Source organism: Oncorhynchus keta, chromosome 10 (assembly GCF_023373465.1).
Source record: "Oncorhynchus keta strain PuntledgeMale-10-30-2019 chromosome 10, Oket_V2, whole genome shotgun sequence".
Classification (NCBI taxonomy): domain Eukaryota; kingdom Metazoa; phylum Chordata; class Actinopteri; order Salmoniformes; family Salmonidae; genus Oncorhynchus; species Oncorhynchus keta.
In genome coordinates, this window is record NC_068430.1 from 60176318 (window position 1) to 60193985 (window position 17668).

At 41.2% G+C, this 17668-nt stretch overlaps 1 protein-coding gene across 4 annotated transcripts in view; it reads right to left on the minus strand.

Moving 5' to 3' along the window:
* LOC118389101 (son of sevenless homolog 1-like) overlaps window positions 1–17668 on the minus strand; it is a 70066-nt gene that overhangs the window by 42844 nt on the left and 9554 nt on the right. For 2 of the 4 annotated variants that reach the window (XM_035778843.2, XM_035778841.2), the window contains exons 2-9: window positions 13422–13547; window positions 13096–13119; window positions 8827–8958; window positions 4705–4869; window positions 3640–3849; window positions 3277–3420; window positions 2617–2727; window positions 1231–1329 (exon numbers count right to left, since the gene is read on the minus strand). In XM_035778843.2, coding sequence (XP_035634736.2) covers window positions 1231–1329; window positions 2617–2727; window positions 3277–3420; window positions 3640–3849; window positions 4705–4869; window positions 8827–8958; window positions 13096–13119; window positions 13422–13547 — 1011 coding nt within the window. The remainder of the gene's footprint in view (window positions 1–1230; window positions 1330–2616; window positions 2728–3276; window positions 3421–3639; window positions 3850–4704; window positions 4870–8826; window positions 8959–13095; window positions 13120–13421; window positions 13548–17668) is intronic. The other 2 variants (XM_035778845.2, XM_035778842.2) reach the window with 1 other exon arrangement.

The window sequence follows — 17668 nt, forward strand, 5'->3', positions numbered from 1 at the left end:
AGTTGCTAGCAAGTTCACTAGTTTCCTTGGTAACCAAACAACCAGACGTGCTACTATGAAAATCTAATTCAACAATGGCAAATGTTTTCAATTTGACTTTTGCTTTCAAAAGCAGCTCAAACATAGAACATGTAAGGATTAAATATAGCCTTTGAATTCTACCGTGCTGATATGTCGTGCCCTTGAGGGAAATAATGCACACTCTAGAATGCCCTTCAAGCCAATCAGAATCAAGTATTTAACAATGCCATAGTATAAGTCTACATACTGCATTTGCACCACGATAGAAGATAATTATCTTTCCGAAAACTAGGATAATCATGTTTTTACATCTTGGAATGGCTTGATACGCATACGTTTGCCACCTTGTGAGAAAATAGAGAAACCACACACCTCCAGGAGTGGATGGAGAAACCAAGGTCATGTTCATTGGAACATAAAATGCTTTAAAAGTATTTTGCACAAAAAAGGTAGCCCCCTCCGTTTTGTCTGTTGTCCGTTTGATGCCTAACGAACATAACCCATGTGTTTGCATCCTAAGTCAGTCAAAGGGACAATGCCGTCTAAAGACAAGGAAAGAAACTACTTCTCTCCACACCCGTGTTTCCTTTACCCTGGACTCGCAGTAAAAAAAAAAAGAGGGATTTCAGTGATTTAGCCCTCTGCAGAGAGCCGCCACCTCTATGGCTTGCTGGAAAGAGGCTCACTGGAGAATAGGGAGTGTGGGGGCCAAATCTAGGCCTAAGGGTGAACAAGGAGCCCAAACACTAAGGCTCTCTCGGAGGGGGCACATGGTTCGGATAGCAGATATTCCACACTAGTACAGATCATGTGGTCCTGTGGTACCACTTTCTGCTCTAAACACATGCATGCCTACCCACCAGAGACCAATCTTCATATCCTCCCTTTCTACTATCTGCTAGCATTGAGATTGAAAAACATTGAGCCCATCAAATGTGGGCTGGTGGATCACCGTTTGGGGAGAAACCAAGGCTTTCTGATCCATATGCAGTGCATTTCAGTAATAGATACACAAGCTATTTATACACTAATATTAAAACATAATATATGCCATTTAGCAGATGCTTTTAACCAAAGCGACACCCAGTCCTGCGTGCATACATTTTACGTATGGGTGGTCCTGGCAATCGAACCCACAATCCTGGCAATACAAGTGGCATTGCTCTACCAATTGAGCTACAGAGGACCAACCACATTAGGAATGCCTACCTTTAAGATCTCAAAATAGTGGAGACAATGATAGACAGGTGTCAGGAGTAAACGGGGCAGGACGTACTGGACTGCTTCCTTAAAGCCTTCGCATATAGACTGGGGGTTCAGAGACAGACAGAGATGAGTGTTAACTTGGGCAGGTAATACAGTGTCAAATCTTATCAAGGTATATAGACCAGGGATATGCAAACAGTGGTCTGGGGGGGAAAAGTCTTAAAGTTCTGACCTTAGGGAAAATCCACCCAGAAATGGCCCATAACATTTCTAGTATCTCATATTATTCTGGCAATTCTCACAGGGACTTCATTGGGAGGTATGTTTGACATGATTTTTACATTTTAAATCACTTTTATTTTATTTATTAAAGTAGCCGTTTTATTCCCTTTTTAGACCTTTACATGCCTCCTGTAAGACCTTATGATCCATTAACCGTACATGATACAGACAACATCTTGATGCAATTATACTCATTGTAGTGTGCTCTAAAATATGGAGTATGTCTAGATTCTGAAATTGTTGACATTAATTATAATTTCATATTTTGGATCACAATGACACCAAGATGTTGTCTGTATCATGTACGGCTCACAAATCAAAAGCTTTTACACGAGGCAGGTACAGGTCTAAAAGGGGCTTAAATGGGCAATTTTATCTCAATGAAAAAAAATGTTTGCGATACAAATGTAAAAAGCATATCAACCATCCTTCCACACAGTGAAGTTCCTATGTGAGAATTTCCAGGACAATCGGATACCAGAAGTATTTCTGGACCTTCCTGGCGTGGACCTTGCCTGGTTGCCTTAACAGTCAGAATTTAAACGCCAAACTCTGTTAGATGCACATCCAAGAATGGCCACCAACAAAAAAGTTAATGAGCAAATTCTTCCAATTAAATTCACATGTAAATAGCGTGTAATTAATATTTGTGGTACATGATTAATTACATTACAACTCTTTACTTTCTTAAAACATAATTTGAATACATCAGTTGTTTACAATGACAAAAACAAACAATGGAGTAGTCAAGCCTGACTTTTGGGGTTATGATAAGGAGTGGTCAGTGAGGGGCTGGGGGGGTGTGTGGTCAGTGAGGGGCTGGGGGCTGGGGGGTGTGTGGTCAGTGAGGGGCTGGGGGGTGTGGTCATCAGGGGGCTGGGTCAGCAGGGGGCTGGCGAGGGTGTGGTCAGCAGGGGGCTGGGGAGGGTGTGGGCAGCAGGGGGCTGGGGAGGGTGTGGGCAGCAGGGGGCTGGGGAGGGTGTGGTCAGCAGGGGGCTGAGGGGTGTGTGGTCAGCAGGGGGCTGAGGGGTGTGTGGTCAGCAGGGGGCTGGGATCAGCGGGGGGGCAGGGGGTGTGGAAAGAGGCTGGGGTGGTGTGGCCTCTGACCTGGAGGTAGAAGGCAGCTCCCGGCTTAGACAGCTGGCTGAGGAAGTGATCGTGGAAGCCAGTCCGTAGGATGTCTTGAGCATATGTCTCATAGGGGTCGAAGGCCAGCTCCTGGAAATAAAAAATATGAAATGTCATGTTTTATGACAATGGCCACAGCCATAGGGTGTAAGTGGGGTCTGTGAATGACAAGGAACCTTGCCTGGGACCTGAAGACTTGTGTTAGCTACCTGAGCTAATGTCTCGGCCCTGAGCTTAAGCTCGGCAGACTAACAGTGTTGTGGTGCACAAGAGCAATGTATTTTCAGACACAGGTTTAAGTGTAACAGAAGTGGTTTGTGTAATGAGCAACCTTCACTGGTACCTGAAGACTCATGTCAGCTCCCCAAGCTAATGCCTAAGCTTTAGCTCAGTCTTTGGGTGCCCAGGAGCAATTTATTAGCAGAAACAGCACACACACACAAACAATATATACACGTGTAAACACACACATCTCCACAAAAACACACTTTTTTGCAGACAGCAATTTCTTACCACAGACAGCTTCACACACACCTACCTTGGCCAGGTCTCTGAAGCAGCTGCCCACCACAAACAAGCTGGGCTCCCACAAACACCACATAAACACGTGCACCCCCCCACAAACACACACCCACCCACCTCGGCCAGGTCTTCGAAGCAGCTGCCCACCAGCGGGTGTGGGCTCCCCTCATCTGTCATCTCCACCGTGTCTTCAATGAGGCCCAGCAGCTTGAGGGTGACTTCGTGGATGTCCACGATGCGGCTGAAGATGTTCTCCACATCCTGCAGGGTAGTGTAGAGAGCGACGTGTGAGAATAGAGGGATGGTAAATGGAAAGGGGGGGATGGGGAACAGAGTAAAGCAGGAAGGCGGCAGTAGAGAAGTGAGAGCGGTGATAGAGGGGAGGAAAAGGAGTGGAAAAAGGCCAGAGTCAAACAAAGTCCTGATGGAAGACCATAGATGCGCAAGTGTGTACGCGAGGGTACCTCCATCACTACTCACATGGTGGGAGAAGAGCTTGGCGTCAGAGGCGATTGGCTCGCGGAACACCTTGATGATGAGGTTGAGGTCGCGCAGGTACTGTCGGACCTCGGCCATGAAGGTCTTGACCAGGTCGTAGTAGGTCTGCTCCTCGCTGGTGGACGGCTCCTCGTCCATCAGGGGGAAACCGCTGATGTCCTCCTCATCCTGGTGGAACATGTCCATCAGAACCTGGAGATGAGGGGGAATAGAAGTGGCCAGAGACGTATTCTTAACAATTACACAAAGAGTGTTCCGGACCACTTTTTGCTCCCGAGTGGCGCAGCGGTCTAAGGCACTGCATCTCAGTGCAAGAGGTGTCACTAAAGTCCCTGGTTCGAATCCAGGATGATCACATCCGGCTGTGATTGGGAGTCCCATAGTGCAGGGCACAATTGGCCCAGCATCATCCGGGTTTAGCCGGGGAAGGCAGTCAAATATGAATTTATTTTAAACTGACTTGCAGAGTTAAATAAAAGGTTCGATAAAAATAAAATTCATAGATTATTCAATACCAGGTTGGAGTCAATTCCATTTTAGTTCAGTCAATTCAGGGAGTAAACTGAAATTACAATTTTCTTCAGTCATTTTCTGTAAAGAAAACATGGAATTGGAATTTCAGTGTACTTCCTGAATTGAGATGGATCCCGAGAGACCCAAGCTTAGAAACATGCATGCGCACACGCGAACAAAGCGGGCACACATTCTCCCTCATTCAGCTGGCATTCTTCATCAGCTTACGTTCACAAATGACCCTACAGACTCCAGCTTTAGTTGTATATTGGCCAGTCAGTGTGGTTCCTGAAACTTCTCACCATCACACGCCACCAGCCATACGTATGCCAACAACAACAGTTACAAGACAATCTAATATCAGTCATAACAACATAAAAAGGGCCAATCTGGGATTGGAAAACTAGAAATTGTTTATTGGCACATCCGGCCAGTGATGTCCAGCTGGGAGATCTCATAGTAACGGATGTTGAAGATCCTCTTCATAATGCATTACAACACACTGTGAAGCACAACACAGGTGTTAACTCTCACCTTATCGGCACACATGGCCACGGTGATGTCCTGCTGGGAGATCTCGTAGTGGCGGATGTTCCTCACGTAGTTCCCTGCCAGCTTCAGGATGTCTGCTGAGATGTACTCCAACACTGCCACGATGTACACCGACACCTGGTGGTCAATCTTGTACCCTAGTACCTCCTGAACAAGGGAGAGGGATTATGGGAAAATGAGTCCACTACGTACACAAATACCTACTGTGTACTGGCGGTCTTGTACCCTAGTGCCTCCTGAACATGACCCAGGAAGAGAGGAATCATGGGTAAAAAGCAGGGTCAGTGTGGTTTGACTACTGTACAATCTGACCACTGTACTTTCAAACTAGTGTAAACGGTGCAGGCCTGAATGGTACACAGAACACAGAAAGCGCAGGGTAAGATTTCCTTTATGCGTTTTAGTTACCGGTACATCATTGAACAGTAATTGGGCACAATGGGTACTTTAAATACTAATTAAGTCATGCATTACGGTTAATGCAAGGCTCAGAATTATATAACCTGTGTTGTTAAAATTATGTCAATCAAGTAATTCTGTTGTTGCTGCACATCAAAAAAAATAATACTGATTATTATTATGTGTATTTCTAAAACAAAGAGCTACCAGCTCATAGCAAAAAAAGGTCTAAAGAATATAGGTGGAATATTCTTATCATGTATCCAATAAGAGACATGTTTTTTTAAAGGTTGCTTGGTCACTCAAAGCATCTATATGGTTAGGTGTTAGTTTGCATTCTAAAATGTGAATCATATCCTTCCTTATTTAAAAAGGGGGCAATAGGTAAAAGAATACAACAAAAAGTGCAAAAAAGTTGGTCTAAATTAAGTAAATCTTTGCATCTTGGCCTCCTTGGAATTTTCCCTTTCATGGTTTGAGTGAGAGTACCATTTGAACTCTACAGCCACTATTCATTCTAGCCTGAGCGCAAACCCTCATATTGGCTTTCGACATTTCTCCATACCCATCCCACAGCTTTTTACCAAAATGTGTTATTGTTTCAACTGCATATCGCCCCTTTAATATCATCTCAATTAAAGTATTTGGCATGGGTGAATACATTTTGTTAAGCATCACAGGTTCATCATGGATTTTCAATAAGTGACCAATTCCACAAAATAGTTAAATGTCTCCCTCTATTGGTCAGTATAGGTACTGTGAGTAGTGACCAATACCGAAACAGAAAACATTTTTGACAAAGCACACACAAAATATCAATTTTGTTTATTGAGTCACGTTAAAAGCGGTTCAATCAATACCTTGTCTGTTTCATAACATTGTTTTCTGAAGTGGAGAGCACAATTCCTCCTTTGGCCGCCTTTCCTTCCAGTTCTCTGCTGAAATTGCAAACGTCACTGAAGCTGGAGACGTATATCTCCCTCACTAACTTTAAGTATCAGCTGTCAGAGCAGCTTCCAGATCATTGCACCTGTACATAGCCCACCTGTAAATAGCCCACCTAACTACCTCATCCCCCATATTATTTATACATTTTTGCTCCTTTGCACCCCAGTATCTCTACTTGCACATTCATCTTCTACACATCTATCACTCAAGTGTTTAATTGCTAAATTGTAAATATTTCTCCACTATGGCCTATTTATTGCCATACCTCCCTAATCTTACCTCATTTGCACACAATGTATATATACCTTTCTATTGTGTTATTGACTAAATTTGTTTATTCCATGTGTAACTCTGTGTTGTTGTTTGTGTCACACTGCTTTGCTTTATCTTGGCCAGGTCAGTTGTAAATGAGAACTTGTTCTCAACTGGCCTACCTGGTTAAATAAAGGTGAAACATGTTTTTAAAGATATCAGTAACTGGGCTCTGTTCAGGAGGATGTAACATTACAACACTTTCAGATATATTGTGTAGAACAGCTAGAACGGATGCATAAATGAATACTTGACAGACAGTCCTGTTTGCAACATTCAGGACGTTTTACTGTGCCCTCAGAAAGTACTCACATCCCTTGACTTTTTCCACATTTTGTTGAATTTTGATTGTGTCACTGATCAATACACAACATCCCATAACATCAAAGTGGAATTACGTTTTTAGAAATGTTTACATATTCATTTTAAAAAATGTAACGCTGTAATGTCTTGAGTCAATAAGTATTTAACCCTTTTGTTAAGGCCTAAATAAGTAAAAATGTGCTTAACAAGTTACATAATAAGTTGCATGGACTCACTGTGTGCAATAATAGTGTTTAATATGATTTTAAAATGACTACCCCATCTCTGTCCCCACACATACAATTAGTAAGGTCCCCCAGTCGAGCAGTGAATTTCAATCACAGATTCAACCACAAAGACCAGCTAGGTTTTCCAATGGTTCGCAAAGGGAACCTATTGGTAGACGGGTAAAATAAAAATATAAAGCAGATATTGAATATCCCTATGAGAATGGTGAAGTTATTAATTACACCTAGGATGGTGTATCAATACACACAGTCACTTCAAAAATAGAGGCATCCTTCCTAACTCAGTTGCCGGAGAAGAAGGAAACCGCTCAGGGATTTCACCATGAGGCCAAAGGTGATTTTAAAACAGTTAAGAGTTTAATGGCTGTAATAGGAGATAACTGAGGATGGATCACCATTGTAGTTACTCCACAATACTAACCTAAATGACAGAGCGAAAAGGAAGACTGTACAGAATAGAAATGTTCAAAAATATGCATCCGGTTTGCAGTAAGGCATTAAAGTAATACTGCACACAATGTTGCAAAGAAATTAACTTTATGTCCTGAATACAAAGCATTATGTTTTGGGCGAATCCAACACATCACTAAGTACCACTCTCCATATTTTCAAGCACGGTGGTGGCTGCATCATGTTACGGATATGCTCATCTCCGGCAAGGACTTGGGAGATTTTTGGGGATAAAAAGAGTATAGGAATATAGCCAAGCACAGGCAAAATCCTAGAACAAAACTTGCTTCAGTCTGCTTTCCAACAGACACAGGGAGACAAATTCACCTTTCATAAGGCCACATATACACTGAAGCTGCTTAGCAAGACAACACTGCATGTTCCCGAGTGGCCTAGTTACAGACCGATTTTCAAGAAGATTTTGACAAGACTTGAAAATGTCTGTCTAGCAATGATCAACAACCAACTTAACAGAGCTTGGAGAATTTTTTGAATAATGGGAAAATATTGTACAATCCAGATGTGCAAAGCTCTTAAGAGACTTACTCAGAAAGACTCACCGCTCTAATCAAGATATGATTTGATTTTGTTTTTACTTTGACATGAGTATTTTGTGTAGATCCTTGACAACAAATGAAAAATGTTTTGGGGAAAATAAAGTCAAGGAGTGTGAATACTTTCTGAAGGCACTGTACATCACTGAATACACCCAGCATTTTCACAGCCTGACGAATGTACTTGGCGCTAAAGACCTAGGCTACATCCTGACCTTCATTATGATTGGTCTAGCCACCAGGGTCATGTTCAGTAGGCGCAAAACGTTTTGAAACAGCTACAAACTGCCTGAAATCAGGGTCCAACGTTAACCTTTTCTTTGTAAATGCATTAGGGTCATGCAGGGCCTAGGTTGATATGCTTGGTCTGTATATATATTCAGTTCGTAAAAGGCTACATTTGGTTTTTACGGTAATACTGTATTAAAAAAATAATATAATTTAGCAATGTAGACATTGTATTATTTTTGCTAGTATGTTCACTATTTAAGTTTTACTTTTGTAAACCACTTTCCCTAAAATAAACAAGCTTAGCGAGAGTAGCTCATATGTGCCGTGTGAAGGCATGTAGTGCGAGCGCTCAAGAAGTTCTAACTAGCGAGGAGCGTGGTTGAATTAACGGCCAATCATTTTGCTCAAATACAAATAACATGACTTTTCAGAGTGTAGTTTTCAATGGTTTTCAACAGCAGACTGACTCAGCAGGTACACTGGAACAACAATATGCGCTGAGAAGATACTGCCTCAACATGTTTTTACTGGCCAGCGGGCAATCAGCAATGTCAGATCCTGCTGAAAGTGTCCAGTAAGACACGTTCATTTTCGCTTTCCATTTCAAATTGCTTTGCCCTACTGAACATGACCCAGAGACATTTGGGATTATGGGTTACCTTGAGCAGCGGGTGGATCTTATCCACTGGCAGGGCCAAAGGATTCCTCCTCTTCCTCTTTTCGATGGCTGCCTGCGCGTCGGCGATAGCCCACTTATCGATAGGGTGAGGGAAACTCTTCTGCACTCGCTCCTGAGGGGAGGAAAGGAGGGACGTGTGAGGGAGATTGAGAGCCCTTCAATAGTGCAATACTATTGTGGACTACGTAGGGAATAGGGTGCCATTTGGGCTGCAGTCCGGCCTAATCTCTTATTTATTTGAATTACATATTTCCTGGTCCCCTGTTGATGCTGCATCAATAGGCAAAGCAAACATGTCTTCGTTCACTGGGGGTAAACATGACTCCTCCTCCTTCAAACTGCCCCATGACACTTGACATAAGCATTTCCATGCGTTCACCATTGTTTTATTGTCGCAGACATTTCACATGGGACTTTTCCCTTAAAAAAGGGACATCTATAGGTTATGTCAATGGGAGGGCGGGTGCATGACATGTACATGTCAAGTGTCATGTCACACTTCTGATGCAGGCACTACCAGGATGTCCCTCCCTTGATGTATGAGTTAGGTAAAAGAGTTAATTTAACTCTTTAAAAACAAAGGGTGAGAACTACAAAATACATCCACAGTTAACGGAGGACATCTTCATAAGCACTACATAAAAAGTCATAAGCGCTTATGTCAACAACTTCAAGTTGACATAGGCTTTCTGAGGCCTAGGCATTTACAAAATGTTTGTGTTGTATATTTGCGGGAATCAAACATTTATGTTGTGCTTACAAAAGGTATTAAGGAGCTCTTTATGAATGCGTTATGTAGTCCTTATGTAGGGTACATACATAGTACACAAACAATACAAATTTCACGCAATCCGTTGGATTCAATGGGTCACAAATTACAATATACACAAGCACAAATGAGTGTGGTCAGTCACCAACCCAGGTAGGTCAAGGGTTAAAGTTCATACAGACAGGGTCACAGGGAGAGGTCAACAGAAAGAGAGAGCACAGAACTAAGGGAGGAGTAAACATGGTACAAAGAGACCACATATCCATGGTTTGACTTTACCATGCCCCATGGCTAGGGCCATGGGCCGTAAAAAGCACCTGCGGATTTCACGTGATCCGTCTGCAAGCAAAAAATGAGTCAAGGTGGACAAAACAAAAACAAGAGGTGAAAACAGGTTGGCCATCTAAAAACATGGACAGAACAAAGCAAAATGTCAGATGTTTTCTGCATTAGCTCATGTCAGTTATCATTGTAGAAAAGCAACAGTGTGATGCGCAAGAAAACGTTCTACTGTTCAATGACATAAAATAAAACAAGATATGGGAATGCTGCGAGTTCTGTTCAAATGATTGTCAAAGCAATACAAGTCAAAATACATGTCCGCAAATAGCTTAAATGTTCTACCGGTCACTTTGTAAATGGATTGGATTGGATTTGTAAGAATACAAATGAAAACTGAGTTTTATCTCAGTGCAAAACAAACTGTCTAAAGTACACCATGACCTGAGCTTAAAAGAAATACACTTCACAAACACTGATAATTTCCCCTTTTTGGGTGGGCACATAAAATCAACATCCTCTTTTACTGCAACCCTGACTTCACCAGCTGTCAATAAAAAGTGTGCTAACAGAATAAACAGAATAAAATGAAGCGGAATGCTATGCTGTGACTGTGAGGGACATTAAAGCAGCAATCAGCAGTAGAACGAGAAATGTAACCAACCAAATTCAGACAGTGCTATGGATGCAAGGACTGGCCATCCATGATATCAACATTATAGTTTTAACCATGTCTTGAGGCTATATAGTGTTTGTTTACACACATTGGAGTAAAACAAGCTTATATTTTGGCTTCTGATGGGGTACGACAGTTGAACTAAGCTCATGAAGCATTTATAAATTATATTCTTCAAGAATCATTACGTATTCATTTAAGTCCCAAAATTGATGTATACTGAAACCAAATATAAAACACCTAACTTTCAACAATTTATACGATTTTACAGTTCATAAAAGGAAATCAGCCAATTTAAATTTATATTAATTAGGCCCTAATCTAAAGAGTTAACATGACTGGGAATACAGATACAGTGGAGCAAAAAAAGTATTTAGTCAGCCACCAATTGTGCAAGTTCTCCCACTTAAAAAGATGAGGCCTGTAATTTTCATCATAGGTAACACTTCAACTATGACAGACAAAATGAGAAGAAAAGAAATCTAGAAAATCACATTGTATGATTTTTAATTAATTTATTTGCAAATTATGGTGGAAAATAAGTATTTGGTTACCTACAAACAAGCAAGATTCCTGGCTCTCACAGACTTGTAACTTATTTAAGAGGCTCCTCTGTCCTCCAATTGTTACCTGTATTAATGGCACCTGTGTGAACTTGTTATCAGTATAAAAAGACACCTGTCCACAACCTTACCATTAAAAATCCTACAACGTGATTTTCTGGATTTTTTTTCTCTCATTTTGTCAGTCATAGTTGAAGTGTACCTATGATGAATATTATACAGGCCTATCTTCTTTTTAAGTGGGAGAACTTGCACAATTGGTGGCTGACAATACTTTTTTGCCCCACTGTATGCATCGGTTGGTCAAAGATGCCTGAAAAAAAAAAGGTAGGGGCGTGGATCAGAAAACCTGTCAGTATCTGGTGTGACCACCATTGGTCTCATGCAGCGCGACATCTCCTTCGCAGAGTTTATCGGGCTGTTGATTGTGGCCTGTGGAATGATGTCCCACTCTTCAACAGCTGTGCGAAGTTTTTTGATATTTGCAGGAACTGGAACACACCGTCATACACGTTAATCCAGAGCATCCTAAACATGCTCAATGGGTGACATGTCTTGTATTCAGGCCATGGAAAAACTGGGACATGCTCAGCATCCAGGAATTGTGTTCAGATCCTTACGACATGGGGCTGTGGATTATCATGTTGAAAGCACTCCACACTGCCCTTTCCCACCTGGACAAATGGAACACCTATGTGAGAATGCTGTTCATTGACTATAACTCAGCGTTCAATACCATAGTGCACACAAAGCTCATCACTAAGCTAAGGACCCTGGGACTAAAACACCCTCTGCAACTGGATCCTGGACTTCCCGACGGGCCGCCCTCAGGTGGTAAGAGTAGGCAACAAAACCATCTGCCAAACTGTCATGAAGAGGGCACGACAACACCTATTCCCCCTCAGGAGATTGAAAAGATTTGGCACGGGTCCTCAGAACCTCAAAAAGGTTCTACAGCTGCACCAGAGACTGGTTGCATCACTGCCTGGTATGGCAACTGCGCGGCATTCGACCATAAAGCGCTACAGAGGGTGGTGCGTCACGGTTTCACACGGTTTCTCTGTGCATTCAAATTGCTATCGATAAAATGCAATTGTGTTCATTGCAATTGTGTTATCCTGGTGAAGACAGCGACCATGCAGATGAGCTTCCCGGAGACGTTTTCTGACCGTTTGTGCAGAAATTCTCCAGTTGTGCAAACCCAAAGTTTCATCTGCTGTGCGGGTGGCTGGTCTCAGACCATCCCGCAGCTGAAGAAGCTGGATATGGAGGTCCTGGGCTGGCGTGGTTACACGTGGTCTTGCGGTTGTGAGGCCGGTCGGCCGTACTGCCAAAAACGACATCGGGGATGGCTTACGGTAGAGAAATGAACATTCAATTCCCTGGCAAAATCTCTGTTGGACATTCCTGCAGTCGAATGCCAATTGTACGCTCCCTCAAAATTTGAGACATCTATGGCATTGTGTTGTGTAACAAAAGTGCACATTTCAGAGTGGCTTTTTATTGTCCCAAGCACAAGATGCACCTGTGTAATGATCATGCGGTTTAATCAGCTTCTTGATATCCCTCACCTGTCAGGTAGATGGGATTATCTTGACAAAAGGAGAAATGCTCACTAACAGGGATGTAAACAAATTGTTGCACAGCATTTGAGAGAAATACGCTTTTTGTGCATATGGAAAATGTCTGGGATCTTTTAGTTCAGCTCATGAAACATGGTACAAACACTTTACATGTTTCGTTTATATTTTTGTTCAGTGTAGCAAATGCTGATTGCCCCTTTAAGTAGAAGTAGCTCGCATCACTGGTCAAGGGTCAGTTTATTTCCCAGATGATAGGTTTAAATGAGAGGATCAGGGGAACAGTCATCTGATCCTAGATCTGTGATTTAGAGGCAACTTCTACTTCGCCACAGTTCGTTGTTGATTCCATGAGGGACTCCAAAAGGGAAGGTCTGCTCACTGTTTTTCTGCTTCCAAACGTGATCTGTTAATAATAAAGATTAGACAACACAATCACAACGATTCAACTTAATTGTGATTGAAATGTGTTATCACCTTGACCTAAGCTTCAGTAAAAGATCACATTTGAGGGCAAAACAACACTGAGCAAAGACTCCTATTTCTCTACGTAAAGGACCTGTTTGTCCAAAGCTGCTGCTATTGCTTTGGAAGTATGTAAAAAAAATAAAAAAATAAAAAAAATAAAACTCTGTTTACTCTCTGTAAAAAAGGGGTCAACAAGGTTTTTGGTCCTGACACTGTTGCGCTATTGACGGAGATCCTTACCTCCACATCCTGCACGCTGCGTGGCTGTGCCTGGCAGAGCATGCTGAGCAGCAGTAGGATCAGCTCCTCAATGTACTGCAGTGCATCCTCCTGGGATGACAATTTGGGATGTACCTGGCTCAGCACCTTCACAGAGAGAGATGTGTATTAGTTCAGTATGAGTTGATTTATTTTTAAAAAATCAGCTGTTAAAAAAAAAAAGGTTGGATTGGCAGAATACGTGGTAAACATGTATTAGTTCAGTATAGGTTGAGTTGATTATCATTACACTTTTTTTTAAATCAAGTGTTAAAAATCTTGAGGTGCATCTGGCCCAGCACCTTCACACAGAAAGAGAGATGTGGCTAAGCTACTAGTTCAGTATAGATTACAGCTGGGCTCAAACTGGTTGAATAAATGGTTTTTCCATGGAATAGAATCAACGTGGGAAAAGTAATCAACGTAAGGCAATTTAGAGACATGTTGAAATTTTTACACCCAACTTTGAACCTAAATCCAATAACAGTTCAAATGTTTGTTGATTTCACGTTAGTTGAGAACTCAAATGTAAAATCAAAACTAGACGGAGTGACGTCTATGTTCAAAAAAACCTTGGGCTGCGACTGGCGAGATTTTCTAGTGTAGTATAGTTTCACACTTAGTCCTTTTTCAGACAATTTTTGTGAACTCAGTGCGGTTCACTTAATTTGTTGTGCCGTGTGAACACTCCAAAGTAACTCGGACCCCTCAAAAGAGCCCCGAAACAAACCAAACTGAGACCATCGCGAGAGGTTGTCTGAATTCAGTTTGTTTGCTTGCCATTATTTCTGCACCACACACTAGACTACTGCAACACCATTTCCCCTGCCATAAGACCAATGTGCCACAAAAGAGAGAAGATGAGGTAACCCTTTACTTGACCTGCACGGTCATAACCATATCATGTCCTAACAGCTGACATAACACTGTCATGACACATATTTAGACCTGTTGTGACAGTGTTATTTCCTTGCTGTTATGAAACCTACATAAGAGTTGGAAGGAAACTTATTTGCAGAGAAAACTTATTTTAATAAATGTGGGTTCTGACACTTCAGGCTAGGGTCCTTTTTTCTCAATTTCCACCTGACTGATGTGCCCAAAGTAAACTGCCTGATGCTCAGGCCCTGAAGCCAGATATGCATATAATTGGTACCATTGGAAAGAAAAAATGTTGGAGACTATAACACAAAAGATATGGTAGGAGAAAATCCATAGAAAAACCAACCAGATTTTTTTTTGAGAGAGCCTATACTATTACCATGGAAAGTATCGAGAAATAATTCAAATCTAGCTCCCAGAATGCAATTCCTATGGCTTCCACATGGTGTCAGCACCGTGTTCACGGTTTCAGGCTTGTTTCTTCCAAAATGAGTAAGAAATATGAGTTTTAGTACTGGGACACTATTGGAAATTCATGTTTGGTCGCACGAGGAAGACAAGACACACCTGCTAATATCGGTTTCCTATTGAACATACTACTTTCCGTATGAAAAATTATAGTTGGATTACATTTTAGGGTATCTGAAGAGTCAATAGAAACTTATTTTGAATTGTTTTAACAAAGTTACATATATACACACACAACTAGGTTGGAGTCATTAAAACTCGCTTTTCAACCACTCCACAAGTTACTTGTTCACAAACTATCGTTTTGGCAAGTCGGTTAGGAGATATACTTTGTGCATGACATAATTATTCCATCAATTGTTTAAAGTAAGATTATTTTACTGTATCACAATTTCAGTGGGTCAGAAGTTCACATATACTAAGTTGACTGTGCCTTTAAAAGAGCTTGGAAAATTCCAGAATATTATGTCATGGATTTAGGCTAATTGAAATCATTTGAGTCAATTGGAGGTGTACCTGTAGACGTATTTCAAGGCCTACCTTCAAACTCAGTGCCTCTTTGCTTGACATCATGGGAAATATCAAAATAACTCAGCCAAGACCTCAGAAAATAATTGTAGACCTCCACAACTCTGGTTCATCATTGGGAGCAATTTCCAAACACCTGAAAGTACCACGTTCATCTGTACAAACAATAGTATACAAGTATAAACACCATGGGACTGCGCAGCCGTCATACCGCTCAGGAAGGAGACGCGCTCTGTCTCCTAGAGATGAACGCACATTGGTGCGAAAGGTGCAAATCAATCCCAGAACAACCGCAAAGGACCGTGTGAAGATTCTGGAGGAAACGGGTACAAAAGTATCTATACCAACAGTAAAACGAATCCTAAATCGACATAACCTGAAAGGCCGCTCAGCAAGGAAGAAGCCACTGCTCCAAAACCGCCACAAAAAAGTCAGACTACAATTTGCAACTGCACATGGGGACAAAGATTGTACTTTTTGGAGAAATGTCTTCTGGTTTGATGAAACAAAAATAGAACTGTTTGGCCATAATGACTATCGTTATGTTCGGAGGAAAAAGGGGGATGCTTGCAAGCCTAAGAAGACCATCCCAACCATGAAGCATGGGGTGGCAGCATCATGTTGTGGGGGTGCTTTGCTGTAGGACGGACTGGTGCACTTCACAAAATAGATGGCATCATGAAGTAGGATAATTATGTGGATATATTGAAACAACATCTCAAGACATCAGTCAGGAAGTTAAAACTTGGTCGCAAATGGGTCTTCCAAATGGACAATGACCCCAAGCATACTTCCAAAGTAGTGGAACATTTGTGGGCAGAACTGAAAAAGCATGTGTGAGCAAGGAGGCCTACAAACCAAACTCAGTTACACCAGCTCTGTCAGGAGGAACGGGCCAAAATTCACCCAACTTATTCTGGGATGCTTGTGGAAGGCTACCTGAAACATTTGACCCAAATTAATCAATTTGAAGGTAATGCTACCAAATACTAATTGAGTGTATGTAAACTTCTGACCCACTGGGAATGTGATGATAGAAATAAAAGCTGAAATTAATAATTCACTCTATTATTCTGCCATTTCACATTCTTAAAATAAAAGTGGTGATCTTAACTGACCTAAGACAGGGAATTGTTATTCGGATTAAATTTCAGGAATTATGAAAAACTGAGTTGAAATGTATTTGGTGCATGTAAACTTCCGACTTCAACTGTGTATATATAGACATTTTTTAAATTTACTCATTTATTTTATTTTTTATTGTGTCGTCTTCTGGTTTGCTTTAAGGAATTTGAAATTATTTATAATACTTAAGTAGATTTTAGCAATTACATTTACTTTTGATACTTGTGTATATTTAAAACAAAATACTTTTACTCAAATAGTGTTTTACTGGGTGACTGACTTTTACTTGAGTGTTTTTCTATTAATAAGGTATCTTTACTTTTACTCAAGTATGATAATTTGATACTTTTTCCCCACGTCTGATAAATTCTGATGAGATGGTGAGATTGTCCTGCACTTTGTAAAAACCCAGAGTGTATTCAGGGAATGTTGGAAAAAGCTTTTGGATCCTTTCTGAACTTGGCAAATGTGGATAAAGAGGACTCGGACCACAAAATAAGTTGAGTCCTCATTCAAAGGCAAGGGCAGTGTGAATACAAAGAGGATATATATATATATATATATATATACAAAGTTGACTATTATATATATTTTTTTAAATACCCTTTGTAAAATGTTAAAATAAATGGGGATTTCTCATTTGGACCACTCGAAAACAGACAGAATACAATAAGTCAACTTTTTACTGAAAGTAGGCTTGACTTCACACTCTCTTTTGGTTGGATAGGATGCGGTGGAATATAATGTAATGAATAAATAAGACAAATAGGCTTGTAGTGTGGCTCCCCTTTGGAAAAGCCCTCGAGATATGCATTTGCAAATTGCAATACAGAGTATTAGGCCTACCTGATGAAATGCAAATTCAGAGTGCTGTGTTCACCAGTACCTAGTCTACTCAAATACATTCTTACTCTGGATAGGCCCATCTGCATTCCAGTCAAGTGCACTCCATCATAACAGTCACAAGTCACTGTGACCTACACGAGGAGTTCTTGCAGAACATGCACATCATAACATACGACTCCTTGAACACAGCCCATGGTTGGCTTTAAATCAAACACTAGACATAGGCTACATGATTATTGATGAAAGCTATTTTCCAAGTCAATTCATATATTTCCAGCAGGAAATTGCTATTAAGTACTCATTATCCCCAACGCATTTTGTGTTGACTACTGACAAACTTGTGCCCACTTCATGCAGTCACTCAAACAGTGACAAACATG